The following is a 15897-nucleotide window of genomic DNA, read 5'->3' as shown; positions in this document are numbered from 1 at the left end:
GAATCACATGCCACCCAGTCGAGACGACTCACAAGTCAGCAGCCGATGAACAGTTGGCATTTGCCCGAGTGTGTAGAGGATACTGGAGTCTATCCAGAAGGTCGTTGAACCTGCGAATTTTTCCGGTCTCTACTTATCGTTACTAAATGCTTGAATGTAGGACTTTGAAGGATCTCCGTACGCGTCGTCTATGAGGTTCCATCTTCTGGTAGGAGACCAGCACGGAATCGGGTCCATAAATTACGTGAGGAGTTCAGGGTGTGAAGAAAGCAGTCGAACCCTAATTTTTCCCAATCTCTCGTATGGGGGGGGGGGAGAGAGGTTTTTATTCCCCCTCCCTGCAAGAAACAGTGTATAAAATTTACGAGAAAACTGGGTCGAATGAAGTAAAAACGTGTTTCTGTGGATCGAATATCCGAAATTTTTTTAATGTTAAGTTCCCATTTAAGTTTTTTATTGTTCGATTTTCCCTGTCTTAAATACCAGTCTTAACGAGTCTTAAAATAAAAAATAACTAAGCAATTTTTATTTTAATAGATCCAACGCAATCAAGCGCATATTAACGTGTTTACACTAAAAAAAAATTGGTTGTCTGTAAAGTCGGTTTACGGACGATAGTTTAACGTGACGTCATAACAAAACAGTGATGGAATAATTGGATACTTTAATGAATAAAATTTAATCTTTTTTTTTCTATTTAACTTCTTCCAATCTGTGTTATTCTGTTAAAGGATGGGACGACGATAGGAAAAAGTAGGAAAACGAATGGGAGAGTTTCAAGTTTGATGTGCCTCGAAAAAGTCAAATCGATGGTTGTTCCGCAGTTCGAGTTGAAGAGAGATAGATGCGGCGAGAGCGTACAATGAGCGTAACGGGACACAGCGTAACGGGACAATGTTCGTAACGGGACAATTATTTTTCGTGCGTGCAGCCGGCGTTCAACGATTTATTAGACGTTGTCACGTCAAAAAAAAAAATCTGACCCGAGGGGTGAGGAAAATGGCCATAAATCACCTGAAGTGTTGAATGGTTCCCAAATCTCACCCAATCTCACGCGGGGAAGAGAGATTTTTTTTTTTTAACCCGCAAGAAACAGTGTGTAAAAATTTGCACAGAAAACTGGGTCGGATTGAAAAAAAAAATGTTCCTCCACTAAAATTTCCCTACGTTCTGAATTTGCGCTTTTTTTTTTTTAAGTAGTTTGTACTTAAGTATTTTTTAAATTTTTTCGATTTTCTCTGTCTTAAATACCAAAAATAACCAAGCAATATATATTTTTAAATATGTAGATACATAGCAATCAAGCACATATTAACGTGCTTACAATAAAAAATATAAAAAATACGTTGGGGGTGAGGAAAACGGCCAGAAATCGGCCGGGGCGATGAATGGTCCCGTGACGGGCCGGCAGCTGTAGGTAATGTCGGAGGGTCTGGGAGGGGAAGGTGGTGAGGAAGGAGGTAGGTAGGAGCTTTGAATATATATACTGTATAGAAGTCGCCAGCCCAGGTTAAAATTTCTAATACAGGTTTTGAGGTAGTTGGTTAATTCACCGCCGCAATCGCCACCATCTCTAGGGCATCGACTTGCGGCGGTCCCTAGCGGACAAGTGTCGAACTCTTTCAAACACCCCTTCCGCCTTCCCGTTGAACGACGTTGAGCTGCAGTGAATGATAGGTGGTTGGTGCGGGGAATGACAGCGGGCGACAGCGCTGCTTTCTAACGTGTAAATAACAACCTAAGACGATACAGGGCGTTACGACAGCGCACTGCAAGCGGTGAAGTTCCCAAGCTGCTCCTCATACGCTTCTGAAAAACGTAGAGTAAATCCTATCCACTCGCGACTTCTATACAGTGTATACAGAGGTGCCCACCCCCCTCAAACACTATGACTCACCCCCCCCCCTAACCTAATGAGCCCCCCCCCCCCCCCCGAAATTTTTTGTGCCATTTTCTCAATGATTTTATAATATTATACTTTTTTAGTATTATATTTTGTCACATTTTGCATTAATTAAAACTAATTTTCTAATAATAATAATTTTGGGTCATAGGCGTGTGTGCGCTTATTGTCGAAGCGGGGATAGGGACCATCCTGAACCGACAGATGCCAAATTGCTTTTGTTGAGGAAAGTGCGGGGTTGCCAATTTGATATACAAGATCCCTTTCAATTATCAAAGCACCAGAAACTTATTTTCACATTAGAAGCTATAAGTATGTAAATGATATATATATTTTCTCGTCTTTTGAACCCCCCCCCCTGAAATTTTAATGACGCAGTCTGCGTCGTTACACCCCCTTGTGGGCACCCCCTGGTGTATATATATTCGAAGGAAGGAGGGAGGTCATACCTGCAGCGGGGAAGCGTTTGAGGTGAAGAAGGTAGGTATAGGAGGGAGGTCATACCTGCAGCGGGGAAGGTTTGAGGTGAAGAAGGTAGGTATAGGAGGGAGGTCATACCTGCAGCGGGGAAGCGTTTGAGGTGAAGAAGGTAGGTATAGGAGGGAGGTCATACCTGCAGCGGGGAAGCGTTTGAGGTGAAGAAGGTAGGTATAGGAGGGAGGTCATACCTGCAGCGGGGAAGCGTTTGAGGTGAAGAAGGTAGGTATAGGAGGGAGGTCATACCTGCAGCGGGGAAGCGTTTGAGGTGAAGAAGGTAGGTATAGGAGGGAGGTCATACCTGCAGCGGGGAAGGTTTGAGGTGAAGAAGGTAGGTATAGGAGGGAGGTCATACCTGCAGCGGGGAAGGTTTGAGGTGAAGAAGGTAGGTATAGGAGGGAGGTCATACCTGCAGCGGGGAAGGTTTGAGGTGAAGAAGGTAGGTATAGGAGGGAGGTCATACCTGCAGCGGGGAAGCGTTTGAGGTGAAGAAGGTAGGTATAGGAGGGAGGTCATACCTGCAGCGGGGAAGGTTTGAGGTGAAGAAGGTAGGTATAGGAGGGAGGTCATACCTGGTGAGGCAAGTGCGAGTCGCTTCGGCCCAGCCCGGCAACTGTGACCAGGTACGAGGCGCAGGTTCCCGCCGAAAGCATTGCCCCGTAGCGCAGCCTCAGCGGCAGGGAGACGTACACCAGGTAGTCCAGCAGCAGCGCCCAGCCTAGCGAGTCGCGAGCCGTCACCTCGTTGCGCTGCAGGAACAGGTGCGCCAGCAGCTGCACGGTCGCCAGCTGCCAGGCCAGGTGCGGCGCGGCCGACCAGAGCGGGTTTGAGCGCGGTCCTCGTAAACACCAGGCCAGCAGGGCCAGGCTGAGCGCGAGGAAGACAGCGGCAACACCGCGAGCGGCCGCGTCTGTGGCCCCGGGAGCCGCCAGGGTGTAGGCGTCGAACAGCGCCGCGGCGCACAGGAAGCAGCGCAGGCCGCAGCGACGCTGCTTGGCGCTGTAGGACTGGTACAGGCGCTCCAAGGCGGCGTCGTCGTCTTCGTCCATGGCGGAGACACAAACGACACACGCGCGCGCGGGCGGTGCGAACCCCGCCGCCGGACTACCCGGGTCCCTCTCTCTCTGTCTCTCTCTCTCTCTCTCTCTCTCTCTCTATCTCTCTGGAGGAGACGTAGGGTGTAGGAGAGGGGGCAATCAATACACGGGCCGCGTCTGCGCGCGCACGCGGACTAGAAGCCCTTCGTCTCACAGACGAGAGAGCCGCACCCGCCGAACGCCCGATCGTGCATCTTCGCGGTTTAATTTTTTTTTTTGTTCCGTCGTAAATAAAAAAATACGGCGGGGTGTCGATAAAAAAAAGGAAAGACCATGTGAACAAGGCAACGGTATTTTATTTGTAATTTTTTTTTTTTTTAGAGGAAAATGCCTAATTCAGGGGCGCAAAAACAAGGGTGGGGGGGGGGCTAAGGGTGTTTTGCCCCACCCCCCCCGCCCCGCCTTCTGAAACCTTGAAGTAGGGGAGAAAACGGGGGCAAATAAAGTGCTGTGTAATCAATTTTTTTTGGATAATAAAACTGCTTAAATAGCAACATTTTCCACCTTGAAATACAAATTTTCCCGGGGGAGGACCCCCGGACACCCCGCTTCAATAGGGGGATCGATGATTCTTTATAAAAAGAAGGTATATTGCCCCACCCCCCCTCCTTTGGAAATTTAGTTGTTGCGCCCCTGACCTAATTGAAAAAACGTACTTCGTGGATATATATATTTTTTTACCGTTTAAAATCCAGGAAGTCTTTTGTATTCCGCAAATAATGTTCTCGGAACGGCCCCTACGTTCCGTGAATTTTTATTTCGGACAACTCGTGATAACTAATGGTCAATTAGGTTAGGTTAGATACATTATAAAATACTTAAAAAAACATTGCGGACGGTTGATTTGGTTAGGATAGCTACATTTAAGATACTGTGAAATCATGTAAACGGTTTCTTTGCCCTGGATGGCTACATATTAAAAAGTTATTTGCTAAACAACCATAAAATGATTTTACAGTAGTTTTTAATGTGGCTATACTTACCTAATATAACCGACCATCCACAATGTTTTTAAAGTATTTATAATGTAGCTAACTTATCCTAATCGACCGCAAAATTTAATGCCACACCGGTTTATACAATGAGATAGAACGGGGGGGAAAAAAAGCGAGCATGAACTTCGGGGAACTTCGGGTGTGGCTCTCTCGTCTGTGAAATGAAGGCTTTCCCCCGGCCGAGCGAACAATCGATACCTGTACCGTATCACATCGATATATTCGTACACACGACAGTAAATTATCATTTTCAGTTCATTTTTTTTATTTTTTATTTTTATAAATTCGCGTGTGTTGATGTCCGGAAGTGTCGTTGTGGCCCGAGTGTGAAACGAACAAAAAGGAAGAAGAAGAAGAAAATAAGAAAAAATCGATGAATTTTCTGATATCGATTAGTATAATCGCATCTTTTTTTTTTTTGGTTCCAGCCAAGTCTAGTTATTTTCTTGATTTTCAATTTTATGTTAGGTTATTTTTCGATCATTTTCGCAGTTCCGGCTGATCTTGTTTCGTGAATTCGTGTCCGTGTTCCGTGTGAGATCCACCCCCGTCGCACCGGTAGTTTGATTGGGGGGGGGGGGGGGGTGAGACACCATCTGGATGGCGACTCTGTGCACCCATGTTTACGTGTCTTCTTAGGGGTGTTCCTAGACTCGAACTTATTCTTATATATAATACTAGCTGCAGTACTAAGGATAAGGCACGCACCCTAAGAAAATACACCATCGAGGATAAAGTCAGCGTCAAACCATACATACACAAATGGGTGCTTTATAATTATTTTATTTTCGTGTGCTGAGAGATTTAAATATATCCCAGAATTTTTACCTTTATTCAATTGTTTGCAGCCTCAGCGAAGCAATTTATACTGCTGAAAACCTGAGGCTGAGAAGATGTTTCAAATGAGCTACGAACAACTTGAAAAACATTCTAAATTTCAAGCAAACCTTTTATAAAACCACATTTAAAAAAAACAGTTTTGTATACACTATTTACATTTCTTTTTCATATTAACTTATTGAGGGTAACACAAAATAAACATATTTTCAAAAATATGTATTTACACTGTTACATAAATAATTTTAATATTTCACATATAATTACAAACACGCATTCTGCAAAGGTGTAGGAAATTCTATATATTTTTTATTTAGTAAATAGTCTTAAGTCTGTGTTATGTAATTCGCCTAAACTTTGACGTTTTTAAATAAGTAACTTTGGTAACCATTTCTTAACTTTCACTCGCACAGCAACACGTGATATTTGTTTACAAACAATGATCAAACGCAATAATTTGTTTACAAATCCTGTAGACAGAAAAAAAAACAGTGGCGTAAGGATACATGAATAAACCCGTATTACTAATATTTTTTCTATAACTCTAAGGTATACGAAAAGTTATATGAGACAAGCTATATTATGTTACCTGTCTTATATTTGTCGCAGCGTTCAAGGCCGTTTGTGAGTTAACACATTTATTGTCCTCGTTCGTTTGTTTGGTCTTACCTTTTTTTCCTGTGTTTAGTTTCCATGTTAACTTTAGCTCCTCCAAGATTCTTCTTGTGTGATTTTAACGTATTATGGGTTGACAACAGTTAGTCAGCTTTTCTCCTGCTCCTGTGTGTTTATTGGTCATTCCCTGAGAAATTTTTAGGGAAGGTTTGTGGGGATTTAAAATGCAACCTGGTGAACATAGTAGTATTATACCGGAAAAAAAAGTATTGTCTGACAAGTTCACTATCTAGATAGCTTGTGTTTTAAAATAAATATATTTTTCTAGTTTGTTCTGTCTCACACGGAGGAAAGTATATGCGTATATAAACACAATATTCCAGAATCCAACTCTAAGCTGAAAACATTTAATGAGCCAGTTAATTTAAAAAAAATTTAAGTGGCGTAGTTTTTATTTAGTTACATGCAATTTTTTTCTTCAAAATTTTAAGTTCTTACCCTGAGTATTATATACTGACACTACAATTATTTTTTTCGCAGTCATGACCATTTATAACAAACAAAATACCATTTAAAATGTTTTTTTTTGGGGGGGGGGGCTCTCAGGAAGATTATTTTACATGAATTATGCGATGTTGGTGACTATTATTTTTAACACTAGAAAAATCTTTTACTGAGTTAACTTAGAAAGTAGTTTGAAAAGATTGCTCGTTCAAACAAATAACTTATTTAGTTAGCATAGTAAATTTTTCATTACAGTTTTAATAGCCAAAATTAATTGATTAAAATATTACATCATGTAAAGAATTTTTTCCAAAAGTTAAAGAATACTTGATTATATTTTTAGTTGCTATTAATAGTAGGGCTATTAAATATTGTTAAAAAATATTTGTAGTCATTGGATTTAGTTGGATTTGAATGGTAACCGTAGCATAATATGGCGGAAAAAATTAAGATGAATATTCATTTCAATTCCCCTTGAGAATCTATACCCAGATTTTCACAATTTTTTCACGTGGCAACGTCTAATAAATCGATGAACGCCGGCTGCACGCACGAAAAAGTGTCCCGTAAAGCACATTGTCCTACTACGGATGTCCCACTAAGGATGTGTCATGTTATGCTCATTGTACGCATGCGTGGCATTTCTCTTCCACTCGATTGGAACAACCATCGATTTGACTTTTCAATCATATTTTCGTCGTTTGAATTATTAATATTATGTAATTTAACGATCGTCCACCGATTTTCAGCACAATCGGTACAGTTATTAATTTCCCGCCTACCACTACAAGAAATAAACATGGCGGACAACATACGTTTTTAAAACTTCCACAACACAAAACAAAATTTTTATAACTATATATAACATCTGAAACAATTGTTTCCAATATGGCCTCATGGCCGTGCGGTTAGCATCGCTGATTACCAAAGGTTGACGGATCGAATCCCGGCCGTTGCAATACTTTCATTTTTGTACTTGTAAAAATTAATACGGCGCGCGCGACACTACAAAAGTAATAAATATATTTGAATTAATGAATGCAAATAAAAGTAATCAATTAAATTGTAGATTTCATTTCACTCCTTTGTATCCATACCAAATAGTGATAATTCAATAAAACTGATTCAATTTTATTCATAAAAGTATGCAGAGGCAGACTTTATCATACAAATAATAGAAAAATTTAAAAAAAATTATTCCTCAAAAAATATATAATTTTTAATGCCTAAATGGTTTCGTTGCAAAAACCTATTACGGCTCAGTCTCAGGCCGAATATGATATTTCATTATCTTCTGGATCAATCATTTCATCAATGTTTTGTTATGACGTTGTCACGTTAAACTATCGTCCGTAAACCGACTATACAGACAACCAATTTTTTATTATTATATCAAATTTCACTATCTCGGAAATACATTTTGAAAACGAAACCGCCGGTAACAAAACAAATAATTATGGGACCTCAGGGGAATTATTGAGTGCGTTACGTAAATATTCAGCACTAGGATATCGTGAGCAGTTATGAAATCGCGCGGGGAGGGGTGGGGGTATTTTTTCTGAAGCTATGCACACAGTTTGCACAGCTGTGTTGAACACTTCTTAGTGTGTGGGGAAGGGGGGGGGGATTTGGTCTTAGCGTAGTTTCTCTTATTTAATACCAGCAGAGATTTTCGACGTGTGATAACATCTCGGCTCTCGGTGTTAGGTGCGTTTGGCGGGACGTTATTTCGTTACATTGGAACGGAAGTTTATTCGACGTAGACGGTGGGCCCGCGACATGAACCTGTACGTGGTCACTTCCGTGAACATCATTTGCATAAAAAAAAAATTGGTTGTCTGTAAAGTCGGTTTACGGACGATAGTTTAACGTGACAACATCATAACAAAACATTGATGAAATAATTGCATACTTTTGTGAATAAAATTGAATCATTTTTATTGAATTATCACTATTTTGTTTGGATACCAAGAAGGAGTGAAATGAAATCTACAACTTAATTGATAAATTTACTTTTATTTGCACTCATTAAATTAAATATGTTTATTACTTTAACGAAGAGATTATTTTAACTATAACTTTTATACATGTTTGCAATTAACTTCTTCCAATCTGTGTTATTCTGTTAAGGATAGGACGATGATAGGAAAAGTAGGAAACGAATGGGAGTGTTTCAATTTTAAAGTGCCTCGAAAAAGTCAAATCGATGGTTGTTCCAATCGAGTGGAAGATAAATAGATGCGGTGCAAGCGTACAATTAGCGCAACGGGACACAGCGTAACGGGACAATGTGCGTTAAGGGACACTTTTTCGTGCGTGCAGCCGGCGTTCATCGATTTATTAGACGTTGTCACGTCAATAAATGTAATATAACGGTAAGGACCAAAATAGCTCTGATAGGTAATGGTACATCGATCGACCTTATGTGATGATACTAAAGCTACGCTAGCGCTCTCTAGGAACAAACAGCAGAAACAAAGTCGACGGTATCCAAGATGGCGGCCTCCAGCGGAACAGGAAAAAAAATCAATATGGCGGGCCGTGACGAAATCATGAGTGAGTGGGGGCGCTCGATTTAAAGATGACAGATCCAAGTTGGCGGACCCAAAATGGCTCCCGGTTCAAAGGTCAAGATCATCCAAGATGGCCGCCGTGACGTCAGAGAATCTGAGCTCGGAGGAATAATGTAAACAATCATCAATTCGCCGCCTGGCGCCTGTGCCAGGACATACTTTAGTATACTACTATACCGAATGAAACTTCATGATAGTGAAACTACTCTAAGATATTATTTGGGGAACAAAAACAGTCATGGTAAAAAAATGTATTCTCAAGGTTTAAAATACCAAAGAAATATGTCATTAAAATTAAAATACATTTTCTTCTTAGAACGTGTCAATGGCTCGTTATCAAAGCGGTAGAGCGTGCGCTTTTTGAACTAAAGGGATGTGGTTCAGTAGAATTATTTGTATTTTTTTTAATATTGTATATTAATAATGGTCAATTAGCTTAAAACGGTTAATAATCATCATTGGAATTATTCAAAGACTGATTTCTGTTGTTAAAGCAAAATCAAGTATACAAACCTACAATGAGTGTCATAATGTGTGTTTTAAAATGTTTTACGTTAGTGTTTCAGTAATTTAATAGATGTATAACTTCCAACCTGTGCGGAAACTTTAAATTATTGACTGTTTATTGATTTTAAGCGTGATGGATAGTGTTTTAATAAAATATTGTGCAGAGTTTTAGAATTGTTTTCTAGTATTTTTCGCTTTTATCGGAAGACGTTTATGAAACTTCAAAATTTTCGTTTGTTTCGTGTTGCCATCTGCAGGTGATGGTGGCAAGCAACATATACGATTCAGGCAGCGAATTCTAGAGGTGGGCGCAGAAAGTACATGTATGTGATTCGCGCTTCTAGAAATGTTGGTATGTACTCGAGAAGCGAATATTTCATTGATCAGTATGAATATCAAGTTTGGTAAATTATAAAAGAATTCTACTTTAAAATTTCTAGTCCGAGTTTTGCATTATAAGTTTATTTGCAACATGATATCGCATATGAATTTGCTCGTTACCGAGGTTAGATGCTTAAAAATCGCTAGCGAGTACTAAAACATTTACTCACCTTTTTTTCTCTTCAAAATACAGCTTAAATACATACGGAATATGGAATATTATGTGGTGTTTATATCCTGTTGACAACAGCAAATTATTGCTTAATTTGTGTTTTTGTCTTTTGGGTATTTTTTATTTTTCTTCTACAGACATACATGTGCTTAACAATGGCGTATGTCCAAAAGCTTACATCATGTCATGCACTCCCATTGCACAAATCTTTCAAATATAATTAAATTCATACACTGTATCAGAATATATTATTCCCTACCGAATCATAAATAATTTATATGTTTTTGATGTGAAACATAGGTAAATATGTAGAGTCGCGGTAGATGCGGAAAAAAATTCTAATAATCCGAAAATACTTTTATTCTATGCTCTTTCACTTCCTCTTTTCAAATCAACTGGTGGAGGTAAGAAATTCGGAATACTTTAGGAGATATCGAATTTTTTAATTTTCATCACAATACCTGCGTATTCATGCGGCGATGACCATTGTTTCTTGTTGACGAGTATCTATTATGTTTCTTATTGGACAATTTTGTCACGTGACAGTTCCGTGATTGGCCAGTATTCAAAAGAACCAATACGTGATTATTTATTAATTTATTGTTCAATACGATGTTTAATTAAACGGTCAACTTCTGCCATTTGATTATTCGTTTCTAATTTTAAAGTCTTATTTTTTTTATTTGGATATTGTTGCGCAAGTAATAAGTAACAAAAATATTTTACGTGAGTTTCTTAATGTTCATCATTTGTCCGGGTTTTGTTAGGTCAGGTCAGTTACATTATAAATAATTTAAAACTAAAGAACCATTGAAATTAATTCACATTATTTTTAATGTCCGCTTAGTTTGAAAGTATTTATAATGTAACTGACCTGATCTAATCGACCATTTAAGTTCCTACTGTTTATCCTTTGTCCGGGTTTGTTTGGTCAGGTCAGTTACATTATAAATATTTTAAAACTAAACAGCCATTAAATTTCATTCACATTATTTTTCATGTCCGCTTAGTTTGAAAGTATTAATAATGTAACTGACCTGACCTAATCGACCATTTTATTTATAACGCATTCACTAACACACGGCAAAATAAAAAAATTGCGTCGTTCTAATGGTTGTACAGGTGTTGTTTGCTAAATTAAAAAATTCGATATCTCCTAAAGTATTTGGAATTTCTTACCTCCGCCGGTTGATTTGAAAAGAGGAAGTGAAAGAGCATAGAATAAAATTATTTTCGGATTTGTAACATTTTTTCCGCATGCATACACAGGTATTGTGATGAAAATTAAAAAATTCGATATCTCCGAAAGTATTTGGAATTTCTTATCTCCGCCGGTTGATTTGAAAAGAGAAAGTGAAAGAGCATAGAATAAAAGTATTTTCGGATTTTTAGCATTTTTTTCCGCATCTACCGCGACTGTACATATTTACCGAAACATATTTGGGCGCGGTGAAGGTAAAAATTTCAAGGCCAGATTTTAATGCAACGCATTCGTGAAACATTTTTGTGAAACGTTTCTAACGTGAACAGGACAGATAATAGGCACTTGGCCAAAAATGTATAAAGTGATCACTGTGCTATATACATTTATGGGCTCGTTTTCGTTCTCCGCTTTGTAAGATGATTCGTCCTCTACAAAAATAATAAAACCGAGAGAGAGAGATGAACGAAATAATAAGACAAGATGTGCGCATGCGCTTGTTTCAGAAAATAGATATAGGTATCCTACACAGTCAGCTGTGTGTGCCTCGAATTTTATATTTGCTACCAGCGCGCTCGCGTTTCTCCTTGTTCAACCAGCAGTGTAGAGAGCGCTGTTGAGACAGTCCCTGCATTTCCCGCGTAGATAGCGCTACCTGTTTAGAATTTCATATTTCGTTCAGAGATTTGGCGTGTTCCAAATGGCAGAATCGTTCGAAGAAACAGTAACAAACACGTACAGTTTTTCTTTAGGGTGATATATTTCAACAGTTAGTGTAATATTTATTGTTAGTTAATCATTATTGATTTAAGAATAATAATTGATATTCTGAGCAGTGAATTTCCAGTGAGTAAAAAAAAATTGTTAATTTATGTTTATTTAGAAAATTGTCTTCTTTCTCTCTCTCTCTCTCTCTGTCCTTTTACCCCTTACGGTGTACCTCCGAGACGAGGTTTTAATTGCCAAATAAATTAAATTTATCACGCGTACTGAGCTACACGCGCTCTTTTATTTACTTTTGAAGCTTTACTTAATTATTTGGTCGTTGAATTAAAGTTTATTTCGACGTAATAGCTTCAAAACATGTGATGAACATATATTGTACTACTGCTTACCCGCGGCTTCGCTCGCATTGAAGCCATTAAATAAGTATCAAGGATTTATTATATTATTTACATTAGAAATGAATCAATAAAATATATTTCTCTGTAACAAAAATAAATAATTTTGAATTTTGACCGTCGATAATACAGTACTCAGGGTTTGAATTTCATAACTGGAATGCTGTATAGCGTTAAAGTAGCTAGATTTGGAGATTTTTTGACAAACATTTTTTTTTCTTTCGTAGTAGGGATGTAGGGATAAGAAGAAGAAAATAAACGATTTGAATCCATTAACACAATATAGAAAATCATTTACATTTTTATTGCTCTATCTTGACATATTCACTCAAAATATAAAAGCATACATTTGGAGAGGCAGTGTTGCCGACTTCACACAAATAAAATAATAGTGTCTAGCCTGAATGTCCCATAAGAGACCGTTACGGCTAGTGACACATTCTATGGTTTATTCAACAGTTTTACAAGTAATGAAAATTTTAATATAGTATTTTTTGAAAAAAACTGTTCAGTTTTAATACATATAAACACTGAATGCTTTAAATTAACAATGCAACTAATATTGTTTTTTGTATTAAGTAATTTCCATTCAGTATTTCATCATTATTTTTAAGAATCACTTCACTTAAAACAGTATAAGCTAAAGTTACTCTTTGAAATTAATGAATATATTTCGTGGGCTTAGTGGAAAAAGTTGGTAAGTCCACTTTTTTGTGAAAATGAGTTAACTTCACAGATGAAGTTGTAAGGGCAATATCTTCGCAAAGAAAACGTTTGGAAGTCCAAATAATGAATGATTGTGGACGTTTTCTTCTAGCTTTATTTCGGAAAGTCCATTATAACGCTATTCTAGGCAAGCAAAACTTGGTAAGTGTACTAACAGTCTTTTTCCAGAAATTGGACTTACCGACTTTTTCCACTAAGCCCACGATTAATTAGTGTGTTGTGGTGCACCAACGGCACATACAACTATTTGTGTTTCCCTTCACTTCATAGTTCTACCTCGGTGGAGTATGAGGTTATTTGCTTGATTGTGCGTAAAGAAGGAAATAAAAAAGTGCAGAAATAATTTTTTTTTTAAAGTTAATATTCATAAATTCATATTGTAGAATCCATTCATATGAATATACATGAATGTATTTGTGTGGACTCATTTATATCATATTTGTACTTACGCTAATGAGACTGTTATGTCGCTTATATTGCAAAATTCATTCATAGAATGTACCCATTTTGTTGGTTTCTTTTTGCGTTAATCTTAATTGAATGATAATAATTATAACTTTTATCCCCCTTCCAATTATGATCTCAGCTTTTTCTGTCACTTAAACTAATTAAATTCTTTCTGTCAGTCTTGCAGACATTTTAATTATCATTTATCACGTAAGTTTGTACCTTAAAATATATCCTGCAGTATGCTAACTGTCTTTATGCGAATCGAAGTTTCTAATAGTAAATGATGATAGATTCTTATGACCTTAAAACAGTTTAATCCAAAATGGTAATAAAAAAAATGGTTTTTTTTTCTTTTCACTCCGAGTCTCCGCGCTGCATCGCTTGCCATCAGCCTCTACCACGCAAGTCTTTTGATTGGCGGAACCCCGTAGCCAATCAGGAGTTCTTGTTATTCGGTAAATGAAATTTTTTTTTTTTTTTTCACTGTCTCGTGGTCGGTTTTCGAGTCGAACTTCACTTTCCCTACCAGGAGAGATCACGAGCTCGAAAGGGGAGCTCTAATACTCTTCAAAACTCTTCTAAACTCTTCAAACAAAATGAAACCACGCACACACACACACACACACCTACACATGGGAATAGCACGCGGTGGCGTTAAGCGCGCTAGGTTTTTATTTTTATTTATTTCTTTCTTTTTTTTAGCGAAATTTAAACACCTGTTCGTTTTTTTTTTTTGTCGCTACGGATTGGCCGCTCCCATGTTTACAATCCGCGCGGCTCGAATCGGCAGTAGCACGTCCTCCGACGTGTGAGCGGCAGTCTTGACGTAGCGCGTGGTAGCCCCTGCGGTGTCAGGGGGGGGGGAGAGGGGTTTGTCGTCACAGTCTGGTCAGGAAGGACTCCACAGTCTCGTCCGGAATCATGGCCTGGCCGTTGGCTGTCCCCATGTCCAGCTTCGCTTCGCCTGACAGCGGGTTGTTCAATCCTGCGGCAAGACAGAAACACAATATATATATATATATATATTTTTTAAGTGAAAACTTCTTTAGCCGGCGTTGAGCGATCTTTGGTAGGGGGCAAAACTTATGACGTCTCGCGCCAGACTGGCGAATCGCAGCGGCCTGTGTACATGTATACGCATATATACACTAGTACAGGGGTTCCCAAAGTGTGCGCCGCGGCGCCCTGGTGCGCCGTAGAAAGTTAATAAGGGCGCCGTGAAGCGATTCTCTTTACCATTCTCCGAAACCTCACCTTAAGATGAGCTGGTTGTCTCACAAGACCTGTTGACCCTTTTCACAGAACACCTTTCGAAGCTCATTGAATGGTTTTCAAAATACTTTGCCGAAGACGATGTCGATAAATATGCGTGGATCAAGACCCATAACATGCACAAGCTCCGCCAGAATATACATCGGAAGAAGAAGAAAGTCTCATTGAACTCTCTTGCGACAGCAGCCTTAGAACTAGATTCTCACATGTTCCGATTTGGTGGAGTTTTGGATATCGGTTCAAAATGAATATCCCACTTTAGCTTCAAAAGCTATAAGAATTTTCATTCCTTTTGCAACATCTTATTTGTGCGAAGCTGGATTTTCAGCTGTAGCTGTACTCAAAAGCAAATATCGCTCAAAGATCAATGTGGGGCAAGAAATGCGAGTAGCAGTGTGAAACCTTATTCCATGTTTTGAAAAAATGTGTGAAGATCACCAAGCTCGCCCATTAAATTGACTAGCTAGGTAGCTATTGTATTTTATTTTTGTTGTTCTTTAAGTCTCTCTTGAATGTTTTTGTGTTAATTTTATATTCTTATAAATATAAATATACAGTTCAGATTCATATCGTGGATATTTTAATTTTTGCGCTTATCTACCTAACTAGTATCATTGTACCTATCTATTTTGACGAGCCAAATAGGTTAGGGCGCCGAGACAAAATAGTAAACATGTATGTGCGCCGCGGACTGAAAAAGATTGGGAAACCCTGCACTAGTACATTGTGTATACTCGACTAATACATTGTATATGCATCATGTGCGTGTTGGACTCTTTTTTTGGATGGGTAAAATCTTGTTAGTTCGCATCACCGACATGCTGTAATAGCAGTAAGTGAAGTTAATTTGACCACGTGAATACATGACCTAGGTCTGACATCACTGGTAAGTCATAGCTAGGTAATGAATTTTTACGTAATTTTGACATACCACTGACATCTGTTGTGACTAAAAAATGATGTAAGGATAAATGATATCATGCTGACATCGTACTGATATAATACCAAAATCATTTTCTTACGTAAATTTGACGTAGAAATGATGTCATATTTCACATTTAAAACA

General features: G+C 38.4%; 2 protein-coding genes across 7 annotated transcripts in view; both read right to left on the bottom strand.

The window, feature by feature from the left end:
* LOC134540554 (adenylate cyclase type 3) overlaps nucleotides 1-3502 on the bottom strand; it is a 195591-nt gene extending 192089 nt beyond the window's left edge. For both annotated transcript variants that reach the window (XM_063383369.1, XM_063383370.1), the window contains exon 1: nucleotides 2953-3502. In XM_063383369.1, coding sequence (XP_063239439.1) covers nucleotides 2953-3429 — 477 coding nt within the window. In that variant the 5' untranslated portion in view covers nucleotides 3430-3502. The remainder of the gene's footprint in view (nucleotides 1-2952) is intronic.
* Nucleotides 3503-12666: 9164 nt separating this feature from the next.
* The window catches only part of LOC134540633 (sodium-independent sulfate anion transporter-like), an 82107-nt gene continuing 78876 nt past the window's right edge, over nucleotides 12667-15897 (bottom strand). For all 5 annotated transcript variants that reach the window (XM_063383489.1, XM_063383487.1, XM_063383490.1 and 2 more), the window contains one exon: nucleotides 12667-14544. In XM_063383489.1, coding sequence (XP_063239559.1) covers nucleotides 14438-14544 — 107 coding nt within the window. In that variant the 3' untranslated portion in view covers nucleotides 12667-14437. The remainder of the gene's footprint in view (nucleotides 14545-15897) is intronic.

This window comes from Bacillus rossius, chromosome 17 (genome assembly GCF_032445375.1).
Source record: "Bacillus rossius redtenbacheri isolate Brsri chromosome 17, Brsri_v3, whole genome shotgun sequence".
NCBI classification, from domain to species: Eukaryota; Metazoa; Arthropoda; class Insecta; order Phasmatodea; family Bacillidae; genus Bacillus; species Bacillus rossius.
This window is presented reverse-complemented; position numbering and strand designations above follow the sequence as displayed.